This window comes from Mya arenaria, chromosome 14 (assembly GCF_026914265.1).
Source record: "Mya arenaria isolate MELC-2E11 chromosome 14, ASM2691426v1".
Taxonomy (NCBI): domain Eukaryota; kingdom Metazoa; phylum Mollusca; class Bivalvia; order Myida; family Myidae; genus Mya; species Mya arenaria.
Genome location: NC_069135.1, coordinates 42,606,383 through 42,626,095, shown reverse-complemented (window position 1 = coordinate 42,626,095; position 19,713 = coordinate 42,606,383). Strand labels below are relative to the sequence as shown.

Here is a 19,713-nt window from a genome sequence, read left to right as displayed (position 1 = left end):
TTTTTTCGTCTGTTATTCACATGTCTATTCTTCATAAATTATTTTCGTTAACATGTATTACATGTGCCGTTCCCATTATTTCTTGTATTAAAATGTTCTTAGAGCAAAGGTTCACTACACCCCAAAAGGCCAAAGGACGGGTGTGTGCAAAAAATACAGCCATACGCGTGTGCGTAACTTTTATATGGTAGACTATGTAGCTGATGGGTTAAATCAATACTGGCCTAGTTACACTCAAGTAATTGGTCATAGCAAATGCTCTGTTATAAATTATAAAACGCTGACGTTAGTTTGTCCAGTAAATTGGTGAATTTAGTTAATTATGTATAATGAATATGATTTCAAAAATACAGGCAACATAATAAAACACATAATTTTCATACACTATTCAATGTGTTAAATTATTATTCATGAACACTTGAGAACATGACTGATACAATTTTCATGCTTTGGTACATTTGAGTTATTTTGATTACTTTTTAATTAAACATAACATACAACGTTCGCATTATCGCCTTCTTTACGCTTTTATCATTATCAGCGCTGTTTTGATTTATTAGATACGTACATGGCATTCTAAAATCTACATAAACGTGCAATAAAGCTATCCTAATTTAAAGAAAAAAGAATTTTCTATCAATACCCTTTATTTACCTAATCTTACGGTTGTAATGATATATAAATGTAACTATCATGGTTGTCATCATGCATTTATAACAAAATGTACCTTGCTTTGACACATCTTGTTTTTATTCCGACCTTATATTAAACCAGTGAATCTATTTCAAGGCCAGTATGTTGATCAGCTTTTCTGTAAATCATTAAGAAATACATCACGGTACCATATATGAATTGATGCAAGTGACGTACAACAAAAACAAAAAACAAACATACCAAATAGAGTGATCCAAATATTAAGCCTCCGTTTGGCATGTTTGAGGCGATGAACGATAACAAGGTTTTAAAACGACTTGCTCACGTTTTATATCCAGAGATTTGGCATGTATGAAACAATATATATGTATTTCTTTGATGCCTTTCGATGAAATATGAAGTTTTATCAGTGAAATAGCAACAGTGAAAATTTTCATTGCGAAATAAGGAGTTTGATATTTTCATTGCAAATTAAGGGTTGAAATATCGACTTAAAGAACTACTTTAAAAATCCGGTGTAGTTATTTTTCCTTGATCAAAAACTAAACACGTAGCTTTTGAACCAGAAAATATTGCCCGAAATATAAGTTCGCATATTCTTCTAATATTTGTTCACATCTTAATAAATTTAGTATCAATGCATTCAGAAATCAAAAACACAATCTTCCATATATTTCAAATACACTTATACAGGTATCTTATTAATAATTTGTTTGAATGGACATTTTCCATAAAAAAAGATGACGTGCAATATAAGCATGCGACGGAAAAGATAAAAACACGCCGTAGAAACTACACCTGCACCTGCGTTATCGGCAAGACGTCATGAACTATATGACGTCATTTTCAACCGTTTCCGGTCAAAAAGAAACAATTTGAAGGCAAATAAAGAGAAAGGTAACATTGCTGCCGGATGAGTATTTTTGTATGTTTTTATTCGTTTGTTCAACTTTAAGACCGTATAAGTTTACAAGGTATCGTGAAATTCCATTGTACCTTTGCTGAAAAATACGTTAAGGTAAGGGGCTTATGCTGTTCCAGAGGTCAAAGGTTTTGGGTGAAAGTCCTTCTTTTCTGGTATTTCCTTATGGAACAAATTGCTATCTAGTATAGCACAGACTAAGAAATTACCTGTTTTTAAATTGCTAGTAAAGAATCTTTTTTTAGATAATTTGGCATAATTAGTTATTGTATTAAAAGGCTACTACATACTGTCACATTCATACTATAATGTGATAATTATATATAACTTTCTCAACTTATAACTTATTATGTAAAGTGACTGTGAAACAACTACGGCAATATTTATTTTATTGCATAAATATTAACTTTTAATATACTTGTGCAATTTCGATTACAGCTATATAATATTATTTAAATATGCAATGCCTCCCTATACCATGCCGCCAAAACAAAGATTACAATAGAAATAAGTTTACTCTTTTTTTTGTCATCCTTGGTTCGGTGTGCCTGTCATGGCTATTGATAATATCATGTATGTATTATTTTATTTACTATACATGTTGTTTATTTTAAATGTCCATGTATGTGCATTTCTTACTGAAATTAATCTTTCTATCTATTTAAGCGTGTGGTTTTTTTTAATTCAATATGGATTAAATTACCGGTGTTATTTAGAAAAATCCAAATTCAAGCTCAAATGTTTTTTATCACTATTGTTTTGGTCTATTTAAGGTCAATATAATATAATAAGTTTTTTCTTATAGAAGCCACACAGCAAAAATATGGGTTTAGATTGAAACACATGAGTGATTTTTTTATGTCTTAAGAATGTCCCATAACGTTATGTGTAGCGCAACGACGTCTTACTAGTTTGGGCAAGCAAACTAGAATGGGCATCTATTTATTTAAACATAAAGAATTGTATTACAGATGCCTCACCTCACACAAAACATAAACATAAGCCTAAGCTCGAACATTACGAGCAAATTAAAATACAAAATAACATCAAAATGATTCAGCAGTCTAAGACAGAAATAAGGACAAACTTTTATGACAGAATAAAAAATATCAATGGAACCATGGGCAGACTTGAAAAGAAAAGCAAGAAAAAATGACGGAAAAGAGCACACAAATGAATCAAAGATAAATTACTTTTTTTTATTAGCGAAATTTAAGTTTAGATTCTTACCATTATTCATGTGTGTCATATCTGTATCTATATACCTACTGTAACAAATAAATAATCCTGACGTTATTGTGACAAATCAGCAAATTAACTATATACGTTACGTTAAAAAGCTAATAGGTGTAACGTCTAAAGTGCCGTTAATTTGCTGATAAATATTGTATTAATATATTTGAAATAAGAAATGCTATCATTTCGAGGATATTTCTGGTAACGTCATTTTAGACGTTGCACTTATTAGCCTGACTAGACGTTTTGACGTAACGTTAAGTGTATGCTGGATTTGAAATATGAAATTGCTGGTAGACATATGAAATAATTTCAGCAATCTATGTCAGTTAGAATGCATTTTCAAACCCGCTCTTCAGCGCCGGTATGAGTCAAGGTTTCACAGGGAGTCCCCATTCCCAGCAGTATCCTGGGGGTACACCGGCCCATGTTACCCAGGAGGTGCACATGGGGGCATATTCGGGAGCGCCTCCTCAACAGGGCGATTATCCCGGTGGATGCCCCCCTCAAGGTATTTACCCTCCCCACGGAGGTGCCGTGCAGCCTCATGTACAAGGTAAGCAATAGTTTAGTCCATATACACGTTTAAAAAAACAAGCGCTTTAAAAAAACACACACACACCAAGAACAATGTTTCGATGGTTTTCTTTCAAACATTCTAAATTCGGCGCTATTAATTTTTTATGTTGATTTGTTGCGAATAAGAACGATAACACATGAAATATACCAGAACACACCATATCGATAAAAAAGGGCCAATTTGCTTAGGGGAGGACCACAAAAAACAGAAATACCATGTCATTACCAACTGTGGGGCTTATCAGTATAATGATGGTCTATATCCCTTTATAGGCTCTCCTTGCAATACTGTTAACTGCATAGGCTGATATATATATGGCTACATTAATTAGGACAGATAAATAAAATATAATTTTTGACGTTCTTTTCTTTTATCATGGGTCTATGGTTAATGGGTTCTTGGTTTTAAAAACTTTCCAGTGTTGATTTCTAGAAGACATATAGTTTTGATTCAAGGATGGACCGTAAATTAGTATTTATGTTACCTATTTAAGATTAATGCTTATTTTTGTATTTCAGAAAACGAAGCGTGCTATAAGAATTAACGAATTACCTTTACTTAGCATAAAATCGCGTGAAAGTGAAATTTTGGCCAAGCATAACAAAACTTATATACATATATTATTATAATAATTCACACGTGTAGAAGCTAAAAAGTCTTTTATAGGCTAAGAACTATTTTCATATATATTTTCTATCAAAAAAGTTATCTAAAAAAATAACGTGACTTTCTTGTTGTGACCCATGTTGAAAACTAATACATAATTCACTCACCAGCAAGGACTCATACAAAGCTCATTACGGATATTTAAACCTTCACTGAATACATCAGTAGCATCACGTGATAATGTCAATAAACTTATCATGCTTCAGCCTCTTGTGTGCGGATTCGCGTTACTAACGCGTTTTAAAATCGTGGACTTCAAAGACAATATTTGAGCATATATCAACATCTGTTGAAGGGTTCCAGCCGTCAGTATCTTAGTTTAAACACTCCTAATTTGCCAAACTCTATTTCGTTGTATGAAAAAAAAATCCGTAAAATGTGCATTTTACAACCCATGAAATAGTCGCTTCCTCTCAATATTGTCTAAACATCTCACATGCATTTAATTCCGATCCAGGTGGGACCCATATGCCACAGTGGAAAGGAGAAATGCCGGACCAAGACGTTGACGACAACCCAGATGCCGCCGCGGCCGCGCCATACACTCTACCCGTCGAGAAGATGGACGAAGTGCCCGGATACTCAAACATGGGCTTCGATGGCGCTGTGGCCCCGCCGCCATCATACGAGGCAGCTACACGTGTGCCACCCCAACGGGGGGAAGTACAGGGGTAAGACACTGGTCTTAGTATACCAATGTTTCGTCGGATTTGTTGATGTAAGTTCTTAAACAGTTGTAAAATAAGTTAGTACATATTTCTGGTGCACTTAAATAACTATCGTTTCAAAAGAAGTGAATATGTTTAACCTTGAGTGTGTTGTGAAATTTATTTTTTCAGAAGAAATAAAGATAATTCTATTCTATGTACTAAATATTAATGAAACGTCAAACATCTGACCCGCTACAACTAGATCAAATTCGCGTTTCATATATGAACATATCAAAAAGCTTTAGTTGAATGTTAAAACTCTACTTACACTTTTCCTTACCCAATCTAGTCTGCCACAGATAGATGAAAACGAGGCTAGGAACGCCCTTCTTCAGCACGTGTCTGAACACTGTTGCTATGGTAGCGGTGCCGCGCAGAGTTTACGCTTCACTGATCTTCAACACTACAGCGCTTTTCATGTAGGTTATTTTGTTGTTGTTGTTGTTGTTGTTGTCTGATTAAAGATCTCTTCTTATCCATGATTTCGGTATTTAAAATATTTTAAAAAACAACAACAACAACGTGTTTAAGTGTTATGGTGAAATTGCAAAGAAAAATTAAAAGTGAAAGATTTTTATGATAATGGTTCTTCTTGGCTGGCATTTTTTTATTTCTTAATAACTTTATTGATTTTTTTGTTATTTTTCTTAGTTTTAGCTCTAATTTTAACTTTGTACGATGTTCTGTCATTGAAACAAGCCTATTGTTTGCATTTCACACGTCCTATTAAACCCGAACGAGTGCCTTTAAGTAAAGATTATGTTTGTTCTTTTAAGTACACCCTTGAAACATTCGGTGAAGCCCGATCAACAACATGGGCCTATGACCCATATACAAGTAAGTGTATTTATTTCATTGAATTCTAGACTTAATTATTTCAAGTTTGGTTTTAAGAAAAGTATTTTTGGACGATGATGATGATGATGATGATAAATAAATGATGATAATGTTGATGATGATGATGATGATGATGATGATGATGATGATGATGATGATGATGATGATGATGATGATGATTGTGATGATGGTGGTGATGGTGGTGGTGATGATGATGATGATGGTGGTGATGATGATGATGATGATGATGATGATGATGATGATGATGATGATGATGATGATGATGATGATGATGATGATGATGATGTAGTTTTATCTAGTTACTACGCTCTCATTTTCAGGTCAGCCAATCGACGGCCCTCAGAACGGCCCCGCCCCGGGCCCCTGGGACATCCAAGCCGCCCCTCCTTCCATGTTCCAGAACCAGCAGTCACATATAGAGGTGCCCCACACTGCCTCCGTCAAGGTAAAAATTTGATATACATGTAATCCAGAGACTTGTTGGTTTCATACCCTACCGCTAATAAGTCTACACCTAGTGTATTAAATGTCCGTATTTATATAGACATAAATCTATTCTCTTTATATCTTTTTTGCATTGATTTTTAAATCATTTGGTCAAAATTAAATTAATATCATCAAGAGTGTATGCCCTCATCAAGAGTGTATGCCCTGTGACGTAACCTGGTACTAGTATATGTATGTAAGACGTTACCGTACCTGCAATAATGACCGAACTATGCAATCGGAATATCTCGAAGGTTGCCGGAGTTGGCCGAGTTGTTACGATTGCAAACTACGAAGACGACATTGCTCAGGTTTTAGTTGAGGTGCTTGACAGGTGTTCTTACCTTACAAGGGTACAGTAAAGTCTAAAGTCATTTTCAGGCATTTTAATGTACAACTGATTTGACTTGAATAATCAAAACATAATGCGATGATTTGCATAAATAAATAAATAAACCAAAGATTAGCCTTGATAAACACTTGTTATTTCCAATTAATAGCTATAAGGCCACGAATTCCGTATTAAAAACGAACCAAACTAACGCTAATATTTTATTTCATTTTTACACGAATCATCATTTGGTTTGGTTTTGATTATTATTGAAACTAGTTATATAAGACTGCTGACAAAAAACAATGTTTTATGCATTTTTCTTAAACCGTTAGTTAAGCCATAAAACATTGATTTTCAAACGGAAATATGCAAATCTGCGGTCTGATCTTTTGTCAGCAATCTTTTATCATTGGTTTTTCAGATATTTACGCAAAAAATCTTTTTCCATGACAAAAGTTAAAGAAGTTGTAAAAACGGTAAATCTGTGAGAGTGCAGCTTTAAACATAATAATGCATTAAAATATTTAAAAAAATGGCATCAACCTATATTGTGCCACTTTAGGCTTTAAGACCTGAACGCCAGACAGCCTTCATATCAAAACACACGTCAGTGTGTGTATACCACGTGATAAATTGCGTCATAAATGCTACGTCGGAAGCCAATATTTTGCTTCGAATGAAGACTTTAAACAAAGATAACTCTAATATTTTTCCACCATTTTAAATGGAACATAGCGCAGTCTATGCCGCTTACGGAGCCCCGCCTTCGGTCTTTTACCAGAGTTTGATTGAGAGTTTAGTTTCTTAAAACAATTCGAAAAACCTTTTCACAATAAGACCGTCTGACGGAGCACTGTCAAAACATTGTTTGGGAAACAGGTTTGTCGAAGTGTTTGATGAAACTAATCACCTTATCAAACTTAGGTAAAAAAACGAAGGCGGGGCTCTTTAAGCAGCATAGACTGCCCTTTGTTTTATTTAAAATGGTGTAGTAAAAGAAAAGTTATCTTTGATTTAAGTCTTTATTTTAAGCAAAATATTGCCTTCCGACGTAGCATATATGACGTAATTTATCATGTGGTATATACACACACTGCACGTAGAAGAAAGTTAAAAAGTCATTGTTTTGTTTTCTCTTGTAGCCGTGTCATAACTGCATGGCGATGGGTAGGGTTCGCTGCCATAGGTGCTTTGGTAGAGGAAGGGTAGGTTGTTTCTGTCCCAGAGGTACTTGTTGTTTCAAGGTTTTATCGATTCATTAGTGAATCTCGTAAATACTTGGAGTGTAAAAGGCAGACCTCAACACACAGTACTTTGTTATAAGTATATTATGTACATTACATCATTACGAAAAGAAGCAACACCATCTCTGACTTATATTGCCGCCCATGAGGCGATTAACTTCGGAAATACTAAGTAGATCTAAGTTCGAAGAGTCCATTAAACTTTATTTTAAATCTATATAACATAAAGTAAAAATACTGGACCACCTCCTAAGTAAGAGCCCTACACGGTGCAATTCTCTTTCGAATATGTATTCACCGTTTTGCCGCTTAACTGTTTCTAAGGGCTTTGAAGTCACATGGTTTGGTGTTGGCAATTCTTCTTTCAAAAAATGTTATTCCTTTTACATTAGGTTCGATGCACGAGCTGTGCTGGGCGTGGCCACACCATGGTTTACAGAAACGGCGAGCAGGAACATGAGCGTTGTCATTGGTGCCATGGCGACGGCAACCAAAGGTATCCACATCAGCGTGTGTTTTCCAAATGTTCTTGCTAGTATATAGTATTTGTTCTTAAATTTGTTACGTAAATCTCCGTGGATATAATAAACATTTAACTCTTTTTCTAAAACTCGGTGATGAAGTAATGGATTTACGATGTTACCGATGTCGTATTTCTGTTGTTGGTTTTTATCACTACTTCTTATTTCAAAATTAAATTCAACATGTACGTGTGAGCTACTGACGCAGCTAAGTGTGTTAGAGGCCTCTGACCACACTCTAGTATTCATAAACGTAAATGATATAACACCCATTTGTGTATTTACCTATATGTCATTTACGCTACATTTTGCAGATGCTGCACGTGTCATGGCTCCGGCATGGTCACGTGTTCGTGTTGTCAGGGACACTGCAGCCTAAAATGCTACATCAGACTAACCACCACGTGGTATGTGATTAGTTTAGGGGTAGGAGTGGACATTTATAGTGTCTTTTAGGTTATTGAGTGACCATGCTAAAAATATGGGCACTTTTAAAAAAATATGTTTTTTTTTTGTTTTGTGACCATCAATATACACAAAATATTAATCTTAACGTGTATAAGCTAACTTTCATTTTTCATCAAGCTGCACTCTCACTGATTGAACGTTTCGACAATATTTTATTTTTTGTTAAAATAACCCATTTTTGCCGACATGTCTGAGAACCAGTGATATAACACTGCTGACATAGGATCAGATAGTAGTTTTTAATATTTACGTTCGAAAATTGATGTTTTATGCCAAAAAACTCATTTTTCTCAAAGCGTTAGAAACGCTTTTAGCACAAAATTCCATTTTTCGAACGTTAATATTAAAAACTGCGATCTGATAATTTGTCACCAGTCTTAAATCACTGGTTTCCAGATATTCATGCAAAGATGTGTTCATTCCAAGACAAATCACAAAAAGTTGTCAAAACGGTCAATCTGTGAGAGTGCACTTATAATTCACATTGAGACTATATTCATTGGTAAAATTTAAAAAAGAGATAAACGTGAAAGCAATATTATACAAATCAAAATTCTGATGAAGGCGACATTTTGATTTAAGAAACTAAACTCTCGATCACTCTCTGGTAAAAAACCCGAAAGCGGGGCTCCTTAAGCGGCGTAGACTGCCATGTGTTTCATTTCAATGGTGAAGAAATAGTAGTTATCTTTGTTTAAAGGATCATTCAAAGCAAAATGGTGCCTTCCGACGTAGCATTCATGACGTAATTTATCACGTGACCATGACTACAAATAAGTCACAGGAGGGAATCCAAACGTAATGACCGGTCACTATTATATTTCTTTATGTATTGCCAAAGGTCTCTATAAGGTACATGTGAACATGTAAAATCATAAATGTCCATTCGTATACGACATGAACAAAAATAAAAATAATCAACAAATGAGTACTTAAAAATTGCAAATACACTGGTACTTTAAATAAAAATAAAAATAAGTTGTGTCTAAACTTTTTTACTGAATTAAAATGTGCCATTGTTAAAGCTGCACTCTCACAGATTTACCGTTTTGACAACTTTTTTTATTTTTTGTCTTGGAACGAGCCAATTTTTGCGTAAATATCTTCAAACCAGTGATATAAGACTGCTGACAAAAGATCAGATCGCTGAATTTCATATTCAAAACGGTAAATCTGTGAGAGTGCATCTTTAACGAAGATATGACAATCTTGCTTAGCTACCCGGAATGCATAGTACACGTCTGAGGTACTTGTGTGCGTTGTAGGATCATGTAGGTAGCATAATGCCAGTGGTTCTGATAGCCTCAGATAGTTAACAAGAAAAAATGATGCATAGCATCCAGTCGGCGCAATAAAATCAGAAGAAAAACGTACATCATGATGTAGATAACCAAAAAGGTTATTATTTCAATGAAAACATGTTGGGTATACATATGTCCGAAGGACATTATGGTTAAAAATATAGTTTCAATAGTTTAAGCCCGGAATTATAGAAATTCTGGTTTTCCCAAGCTAATCCTCCGGTACAAACAAAATAATCCCAAAAATATACACACGTTACTTCGGAAACAATAGAGTCAATGGTCTAATACACGGTTTTCAATAGCATGAATTTCATCTTTTATTTGAACCGGCTTCTTATGTGAATTCCGGGCTTTATATATTGTTACAGTATTTGTTTTTGTGAACACATTTTACTCTTATTAGTAAATAGAACGGGGATAAAAAATACTATACATTGAGGGAATTATCTGGAATTCATTATTTCGAATGACATTTTCAAAATAAGCAATGAAGCTCAATGTTAATTTTTCAAAACTCGTTTTTTTTGCTGCTCGCCAAGGGCGATTTCTTTGTTGCAGTTTAGAAACAAAGGCTATTGTAATCGTGCCGTGTAACCTTCATCTATTTGGGGGAAAGTTGGTATTTAAAATCAAAATTTTCAAAAAAATGTTAATCAGGGCTATAATAATTTAAGGTGTTATTATCAATTAAAGTGTGTTTTTGTAACTTGTTTTCAGTTATTTAATCAACAATATAAACGATGTAAATGCTAATCTTTGTAAAAAAAATATATATATACATGTAAACTAGTAACCCCTGCTGTTCTTCAAATTTTGACTGTAATAACGCTTTATCATCATTATCTACTGAAAACATTGAATGATTTTCCACTTACTTATTTCTCCCCATACTCCCCCCTCAGGACTAACCACCTGACGGACCACATCGTTGAGCGCACGGCACTTCCGGACCACCTGATTCGTAACGTGGCAGGAAAGGTGGCCTTTACTGAGACTCAACAGAGAGTAGGAAACCATTTCACATCAGTATCATTTGAATACAGTTTCATGCAGTTTAACCTTCAGGAGTCGTTTACAGGTGTAGAATGTTGGTTTTGACGTTTGCAATGGAAAATAGAAGTTTGTATGCCTTATAATGTAGTTTGTACTTCTCAAAATCATGGAAGTGACGCTTTTCTTCGGACGGGATACTGTATACTTTAAAAAAAGGTTTGTCGCTACAAGTTACACCATTTTGCCAACATTTTATAACATTTCTAACATGTTTTAATTCTACGATATTGTACATGTAAAGGTATGGCCGATCAACCATTTCCCGGACGCGGAGATCAACAATGCTTCAAACAGGCTGGTGAACCAACACGCCACCGCCTTCCCGTCGGAGAGGCTACTGATCCAGGTAATGGGATGTTATACCATTTATAGCGCATCTATTTGCCTAATATTTAAATATCAGACCTAGATTGTCTAGATAGACACATATTACGAAGGTTCATAAAAATGTGAATAAGACTGTTGTTCACCAAAAACCGCAGTTGTTTCGAATGATACATGGACCGTCAACACATGCATATATGTCAACGAGTGGCGATAAAAATGTATGGAATATTAATCTGATTCCAGTGTGTGTATTTTTTTTGTTTTGTAAGGTCGTGTCCCTTGTTTCGTTTGTGTTTGGCCTTGGTCCGTGTCCCGTTAAGCACTACCTTTTTTAGAATTTAAAACTACAGGGCCTGTCTCTGTAGTTTCTAAGGGTTTTCTTGCGTACCGGACATGTATTTCCGGTCATGTGACCAGTGCTGGAAAAACTCATCTGACATCCCCATGTAAGATGAGTCACGCGCAACAACGCGCCACTTCTTATTTCTTTTATTGTATGGTTTATGAAAAGTATATTATGCAAATTCAAAAATATATAAGTATACAATGCTTTTAATTAAAATTGAAAATAAATAATCGTAAAAGCGCGATTTTTTAAGGAACTATTTGACGTCGACAGTGATTTAAAATTACTGCGCTTTCTGACGTCAGTACACAACGTCGCACGCGCTTTTTGGTGAAATGAAAAAAGTGCGTTTTCTACGTCAATGTTTCCACAAATTCATAATTTTAGGTATGCAAGAAAAAAATATCAATCATGTTTTTCCGGTCCGGATAGAAAAATCCGACCCTCGGGCACGCTGCGTGCCCTCGGGTCGGATTTATTATGTTCTTAAACGTTAAGAGTTCATAAGTAAATTTCACGCAGTTTCTTTCCTTGGACGAATAATCAAAACTGTGTAATTACAGCGTCACCAAGTGCGTATCGTACCGGTGACCCAGGCGATGTACAAATGGAAGGACACAAACTCAGACTACTTCGTGTACGGATTTGAGAAGAAAGTCTACGCCCCGAACTACCCCCAGCAGTGCTGTTGTGGATGTACCGTGCTGTGAACCACGCCCCAGTGAAGAAGAAGGGAGGGAAGAGATTTGGATAAAGATAGGGGACAGATAGAGACTCATACGACAATTTCCTGAAAAACCTTCAGCAAAGCAAGCATAAGTGTCTCATTTCATTTAGTAAAATTATTAACTTACACTTGATTTTATAAAACAAAATAGTTTTTCGTGATTATCATGCAGTTAATTTAAGATTATTTTCGAAATTATATCAAAACAAAAATAGTGTGCTTAGCTTGATACGGTTATAGTTGACTTAAACTTGCTAAAAAATAACCGTAAGATTACGTTAAGATAAGTGTGCTTTCTTTTTGTCTCAGTGATTTTGTTCTATACATTTAAAATGTACATTTTCATAAAATAGCGTTGTTCCTTTGCCTGTAATTTCATTGATAATTGCCATCTAAAAAATTAAAACGGACGAACAAATCAAAATAGTATGCATGTGCATTATACTTTGTATCACATTTGTATATTTCCTTCTGTAATCCACATGCATATTTTTCATGAATTGGTTTTTGTTTTCGTTACCATGTATTACATGTGCCGAACCCATTCTTTCTTGTTTTATTGTTTTTACACGTTCTTAGAACAAAGGCTCACTATCCCCCCACACACACCCCAACAGGCCAAATGACTTAGTCACGTGTGCAAGGAATACAGTCATACGCATGTGCGTAACTTTTATTTGGGCAAAAAATCAAAACAGATGGAAAACGGTACGGCAAAGGATTGTCTTTAAAGCTTGTGTGTCACATACATACTCGCCTTGCTACGACCCAAGAAATAATTGGACATAACAAATGTTCTGTGTAAAAACACTAAATTCTGTCGATTGTTTGCTGTGAGTTAGTTGGTTCATTTGCTTATTTTGTACAATAAAAACAGTACAGGTAACATACTAAATTATACATTCAGGGAATATAATTACAAAGGAATTATATTAAGAACAATTAATTTTATTTTTAACATTTATTTGATAAATTGTTTGCACTCCCGTGTAAATGCTGCATAATGATATTGAGAATCCACCAGAGTCGAATACGACATTCCGGGTCAAAACGCAGTACTGTTAACCTTTTATTATATACATAACTGGTAAGATCACTTAAAAGCCACATGTTTTCCTAATAAATGTCATTTTAACGACGCACTATTTTGTTTTATGACGTCATTACAACATCGCGCAGCGATACTTGTTATGACGTGACGTCACAAGAGTGGAATATGGCCGTATTGCACTGTTAAAGAGTGGAATACGGACTACCGTATTTTGCGATATGTATAACTATTGCGTGTGGATTTAAGATGGGTATATAATAAATCATTTTACATTAACAAAAAAACATGCCGCTGTATTGGCTGAGTACCCGTTTAAAAACAGTGCATAATGGTTTCCTAGTTTATAGTGAGTATATTTAGCATGTGGAAGTCACGTGATAAGTACAAATAAATATACTAATGTCATTATATTAATTTACTGGAAAGTGCGTGGTAGACAGACCCGTTATGTTTGGAATTTGAAAATTACGCAAGAACTGCGAAAGATGCATGTGTCGTTAGCGATGTGATATATTAGTAACTTAAAAGTAAGAATCAATGTTAGGCAACGATATCGATTGTATGCAAGATTATGACTATTTCCTTTCTCCTTGCAATGATATCATCTGGCCTCAATATCACAAACATACTCAAGTCAAATCTCAATATCAACTCAATTTACCACACAAAGCATAGTATATAAATATCATATGGCAGCATGTGTGACATTGATATTGTCAACCCGAGATCAGAATGTCACCCGAGGCGTTAGCCGAGGGTGACATTCTGTTTCGAGGGTTGACAATGTCAATGTCACACATGCTGCCATATGATATTTATTTTATTATACCGAACAAAATTAAGTTCATAAAAAGTTTTAAAATGTTTTTTATTCATTTAATTAAACAAGTTTAACAAGGTAAACAAAATATACCATAATAAAATAATTGTATGTAGAACAAAATTTCACCGTTAGTTATGCTAAAAATCCTTCAAAAACTGAAAGTTCCTGTCGTCTGATGTTTTGTGTACACATTGAATAGTGACGTCACTGCTGTATGTGTATAAGGGAGGCAATCACGTCATGATTTAGCTAAAAATATTGAGGCAGTTATTTACCCTTATATGACATTCAAAATGTCACTGCGGTCACATGACCTGACAGTGAATTTTCGCTTGGTCACGTGTCAAAAAGGTTGAACATGTTTTTGACAGTCAAAATATCTCTTTTTCGGCTAAAGGGATTTTACCATTGTATTGTAGACAAAAGTGAGGTATAATAATATGGTTTACAATCTTGCATGTTTTTATACTTTTTTGAAAATGCAATTTCTCATAGAATTTGTTGATAAAAATATTTTGTCAATATTTCAAAGAAACTTAATTCCAGAGCAAAAAATATACGTGAGTAATTGTTAATAAACAAGAAATTGTACATAAATATTTTAATAACTTTTTGATGCTATGTGGTAAAATGAGTTGAGACTGAGATTGAGATTTGACTTAAGATTTATCGTGGGCCCTTGTGTCTAGTCACATGAAAGAAAATGGTATTTTCTATAATTAAACTTTTATTTACCTTATCTTGTGGTTGTAATTATATTTTGTATAAATGAGCGGAACATGGTTGTTATCATGTAGTTTAAAAATAAATGTACCTTTCTGTGACAAAACTTGTTTTATTCTGACCCAATAGAACACCAGTTGATTTATAGCATCACGTGATAATGTCAATCAACCAATCACGCTACAACAAATCGCTGAATCCCCTTGTCTTAAAATATTACCATATCTTTTTTTTGTAAAAAGTGTATTTTACAAACCATGGACGAGTCCCTTTAAAACAAGTGCCATGTTACTAATTACGACAAACCTGCAGTTAAAGGCATTTAAACCATCGCAATTTTATTCTATTTTCAAGTTGAGCACATCAAACTTTCTTACAATACGTATGCGTGGGTTCGCAAACCATTGAAAGGCATGAAAATGACATTAACTTGGAAGAATTGACGTTATAGAGGATATTTGCTAACTTTGGATGTTAAATACATGGAAAGTTGTAATTCCGGTCGTTCGAAACATCGGTTCCCTCGAGGTTTTGGCTCGGTCCCCGGCGTCCTCGAGCGATCGCAGTTTTACTGAATATGCTTAAATATTGCTTTTGGTTTCCAACATTTTTAGAAGCGTTGGTAATGCAAATTAGCAAAAGGCTGTCGCGTGATTGGTTCATTGACATTATCACGTGATGCTACCAATATATTCAATAAAGGTTTAAACACCCGTCAGCAACTATACGAGTCCTTGTGGGCGAGTGGATATGGTGCTAGTTTTCTGAAAAAAATTGTTCCGGCGTGAGGTCCTGCCCCCCTGCAGCCATGTTTTGTTTTTTATATTTTTTTCATTAAAAATATCCAGCAATTTTGGTATCAAAGACTATACATAATTATAATACATGATTTAATATTGCCTTTGGTTTCCACCATTTTAAGAACCGTTAGTATCGCGATTCAGCAAAAAGCTCTGGCGTGATTAGTTGATTGAATTTATCACGTGATACTACCAATATATTCAATAAAGGTTTAAACATCCGTCAGCTACTGTACGAGTCCTTGTGGGCGAGTGGGTATGGTATCAGTTTTCTATTATTTATTTATTGTGCCGGCTTGGGTTCCAACTACTATAGCCATGTAGTGTTTTGATGTTTTTATTTTGATTAAAAAATCCAGCAATTCTGATATGAAAAACCAAAATAATTTAATGCTTTAAGATGCATTACCGGGGTTTCCCTTTAAACTTACTCAAATGATGAAATCAACCAAGCTTGTAAACAAACTATTTTTTTATAAGCTCATTTCTAAATTCTTACAAAATCGTTTTATCATCATCATCATCATCATCATCATCATCATCATCATCATCATCATCATCATCATCATCATCATTATCATCATCATCATCAGTAGTAGCAGGAGCAGCAGCAGTATCATTAGCTACAGCACCAGCAGCAGCAGCACCACCTCTAGCATCAACATCTCATGAAAAAAATGCATGATTATTTAAAATAAATTGAACTAGTAAATGAAATGGTTGGTATGTGTCATCCAAATTAATTATGGACGGGATACCTTTATTCACTGGATGTCTTTTATAATGGTACATCATTATCGCCGCGTCTATAAGTGCTTTGGAAATGACTTTGTTCAACTCGTTTATTTTTGTATTCCACTGCATTCAATTTATGCATCCGTCAAAGCCAGGCTTAATTGATTTACTTACGCAATTGAAATGGAAAAATGGTTAGGGTTGCTAATTTATAGGTGAATATCGTAGTTAAAGGGACCCGAAAGTGATAACAATTTACACTGAAAAACTACATATATAGTATACCAGCATATATTAGAAGATCATGTTGCATCATCCTTAATCAGTAACTTGAATTTATTTAACACAAAGAGGGTATATACGTTTATTTGGTGGCACTGCACTGGTGTCCATCTTGAGAGGCCACGAATCATATTGGCTGTGAGACCAGGAGCTGATCAAATACTTGGCACTTCGTGGGATGCAACTAATCACATAGGCCCATCTAGGATTCTGCGTTAGTGAGGACGAACTAAGGTAGTGCGCACAGCTAGGAGTCGACGTTAAAGGGGGGGGGGGCGAACATTTGGGGATGCACCTTAGGATGTGCGCACATCTTATCTTTGGTGGTATAAGGGGCGAACACTCGGGGATTCAACTTAGGACGTGCGCACATCTTATCTTTGGTGTTATAAGGGGCGAACATTTGGCTATTCAACTTAGGACGTGCGCACATCTTATCTTTGGTGTTATAAGGGGCGAACATTTGGCGATGCAACTTAGGACGTGCGCACATCTTATCTTTGGTGTTATAAGGGGGTGAACATTTGGCGATGCAACTTAGGACGTGCGGACATCTTATCTTTGGTGTTATAAGGGGCGAACATTTGGCGATGCAACTTAGGACGTGCGCACATCTTATCTTTGGTGTTATAAGGGGCGAACATTTGGCGATGCAACTTAGGACGTGCGCACATCCTAGCTCTGGCGTCAGAAGGGGTGAACATTTGGGGATACAACTTAGGACGTGCGCAGATCTTAGCTGTGACGTCAGAAGGGGGCGTACATTTGGTGGATGCAACTTAGAATGAGAGCATGTCTGGGATCTTGCGCTAGAGCGGATACACTTTTGGAGATGCAACTTAAAATTCGCACGTATCTAGGATTTGTCAATTGAGGGGGTAACCTTTCGAAATTTAGTAAAAAAAAAAACCGTGCGCCTATCTTGAATTTGGCATACAATAACAAAACAGTCTCGACAGGTGATATAAAGAGAAACTGAGTAAACAACTTAAATTTAAACAGGTAGGTCATTTTAAATTTAAGATTTATAACAACTCTTAAACTTGTTTGTTATATTTTGAGACACGGCCCGTTATATTATCTCAGATATAAGGTTTTGAGAATAAGATATACGAATTTGTCCCTCGCAGGTTTTATGATAAGCGTATGCATATTATATATTCAAGTCGTAATAGTTACTGCACCCACTTTGAACCCGAACTATTGGAAGTATACACAAGCGTTAAAGGGACTTGATCATGTTTTTGGACCAAAATTTAGTTTTCCCAGTAATGCATCTGAAAACAAAAACACCTATTTTACTCTTTGACACCGAAATTGCAGATATTGTTTTCTAATTAACGTATGAAAAATCTTAAATGCTAAAATTTAAGTAGGGGGTGAACCCAAACCGGTACAATCAAGAAAATAAATGCAAGCTGATACCATACCAATTGCCTACAAAGACTTATATATAAGCTGACGGATACTTTAACCATTATTGAATACATTGGTAGCATCACGTGATCATGTCACGCTACAGCCTTTTGCTGAATCGAGTTCCTAACTCCATTCAAAATCAAGGACTTCAAATGACAATATTTGAGCATATATCAACATTTGATGAAAGGTTTTAGCTGTCAGTATCTTTTTTAAGACTCATTATGATTTGCAATACTTTATTTCGATCAGATTGCAGATTTACATATTTCTGTTCGAAAATTAATGTTTTATGGTTATAACCGTTATAGAAAAATGCATTAATTTAAAACATTTTTTGTTTTCTCAAAAATTGGCTCGTTCCAAGACATAAAATAAAAAAAAGTTGTCAAAACGTTCAATCTGTGAGAGTGCAGCTGTAATAGCTGAATATGCAAAAATATTAAATGATTGTTGTGCTCTCAAAGATTTACTGTGGTCTTCTATAGTCTCATAGGGTAGTAATACCATATTTTCTGCACCTTTCTTTCAAATTAAACTCGTTATACTTCATAAGAACCATTGGTTTCGACATTTATTCACCCATTTTGGTATATGAAAAAATGTAGTAATTGTGGTTAATCTTATTTGGGAGTAAGAGTGCATCTTAAAGTGCAAGATGGTATTACATAAAAGGGAAATGGGTGCTTGAACCATTTCGTACCATATTGTCAAGTTTATCGTATAGTTGTAAATAATCCCCATGATATGTATGGCGTTAAATCGCATTAAATCCTCCGGCGGACACACCAAAGAGTGACTTTTATTGAATTGATTTTGAATATTTATTGGCCAAAACTTTCATCGGGAAGTAAATATAAACTTTTTTTTCAACGTGGTTTTATAGTAATCATGTAAATATATGAGCTTGCGAAGCGTGAAAATATCGTGCGGAAATATGCTTAAGATAAAACTCCAACATACAAGTTTATTATATAACCATCAAAAATCCACATCCATAACATAAATCAAAATACGGTTGTCCGTATTTCACGTCTGTGCAAACAGCCTAATTTCACTCTGCTGACGTCACATAAATCGGTGCTCAACCGATATGGTGCATTTTGGGCGTATTTTTTACTTTTATTCTCCTATATGGGAAATAAAAGTAAACGATATTTATGGAGGTGGCGCCAGATCACTGGATCCGCTTGGGAATAACTGGTCACAAGTGACAAGAACAAAATTGCTGATAAGATGGAGCGGACACCCAACGTCATTCTTGACATACCATATCAGGATGTTCCTGCTTACCAAGTTCAACGAGAGACTCGAAAGGGGTCTGCTTTCTTGTTTCCCATTCGGAAATGTTAGCAAGCCTCAGCTGCATCCAGGCGACCAAATGCGTAGCGTTGGCCTCATACAAGTCTCATGTGTCAAATTTGCTAGTGAGACTGGCAACCGA

The 19,713-nt window shown here is 35.2% G+C and overlaps 1 protein-coding gene across 1 annotated transcript; it reads left to right on the top strand.

The window, feature by feature from the left end:
- Positions 1 to 3,257: 3,257 nt before the first annotated feature.
- LOC128217852 (protein SSUH2 homolog) lies at positions 3,258 to 12,485 on the top strand. Its single transcript, XM_052925269.1, has 11 exons — positions 3,258 to 3,368; positions 4,516 to 4,729; positions 5,058 to 5,187; positions 5,545 to 5,605; positions 5,947 to 6,071; positions 7,589 to 7,651; positions 8,083 to 8,186; positions 8,526 to 8,618; positions 10,886 to 10,988; positions 11,278 to 11,382; positions 12,273 to 12,485. Exons 1-11 carry the CDS (start codon positions 3,260 to 3,262, stop codon positions 12,417 to 12,419), a joined length of 1,254 nt encoding a protein of 417 aa, XP_052781229.1. The 5' UTR covers positions 3,258 to 3,259; the 3' UTR covers positions 12,420 to 12,485.
- The last annotated feature ends 7,228 nt before the right edge of the window (positions 12,486 to 19,713 follow it).

What these genes read in the sequence shown, in the direction of transcription:
- LOC128217852 (XM_052925269.1), top strand. Translation starts at nt 3,260, where the DNA reads ATGGGGGCATATTCGGGAGCGCCTCCTCAACAGGGCGATTATCCCGGT. An exon ending in GGTGCTTTGGTAGAGGAAGG is followed by an intron (nt 7,652 to 8,082) that starts GTAGGTTGTTTC and finishes CTTTTACATTAG; the next exon opens with GTTCGATGCACGAGCTGTGC. An exon ending in TTACTGAGACTCAACAGAGA is followed by an intron (nt 10,989 to 11,277) that starts GTAGGAAACCAT and finishes GTACATGTAAAG; the next exon opens with GTATGGCCGATCAACCATTT.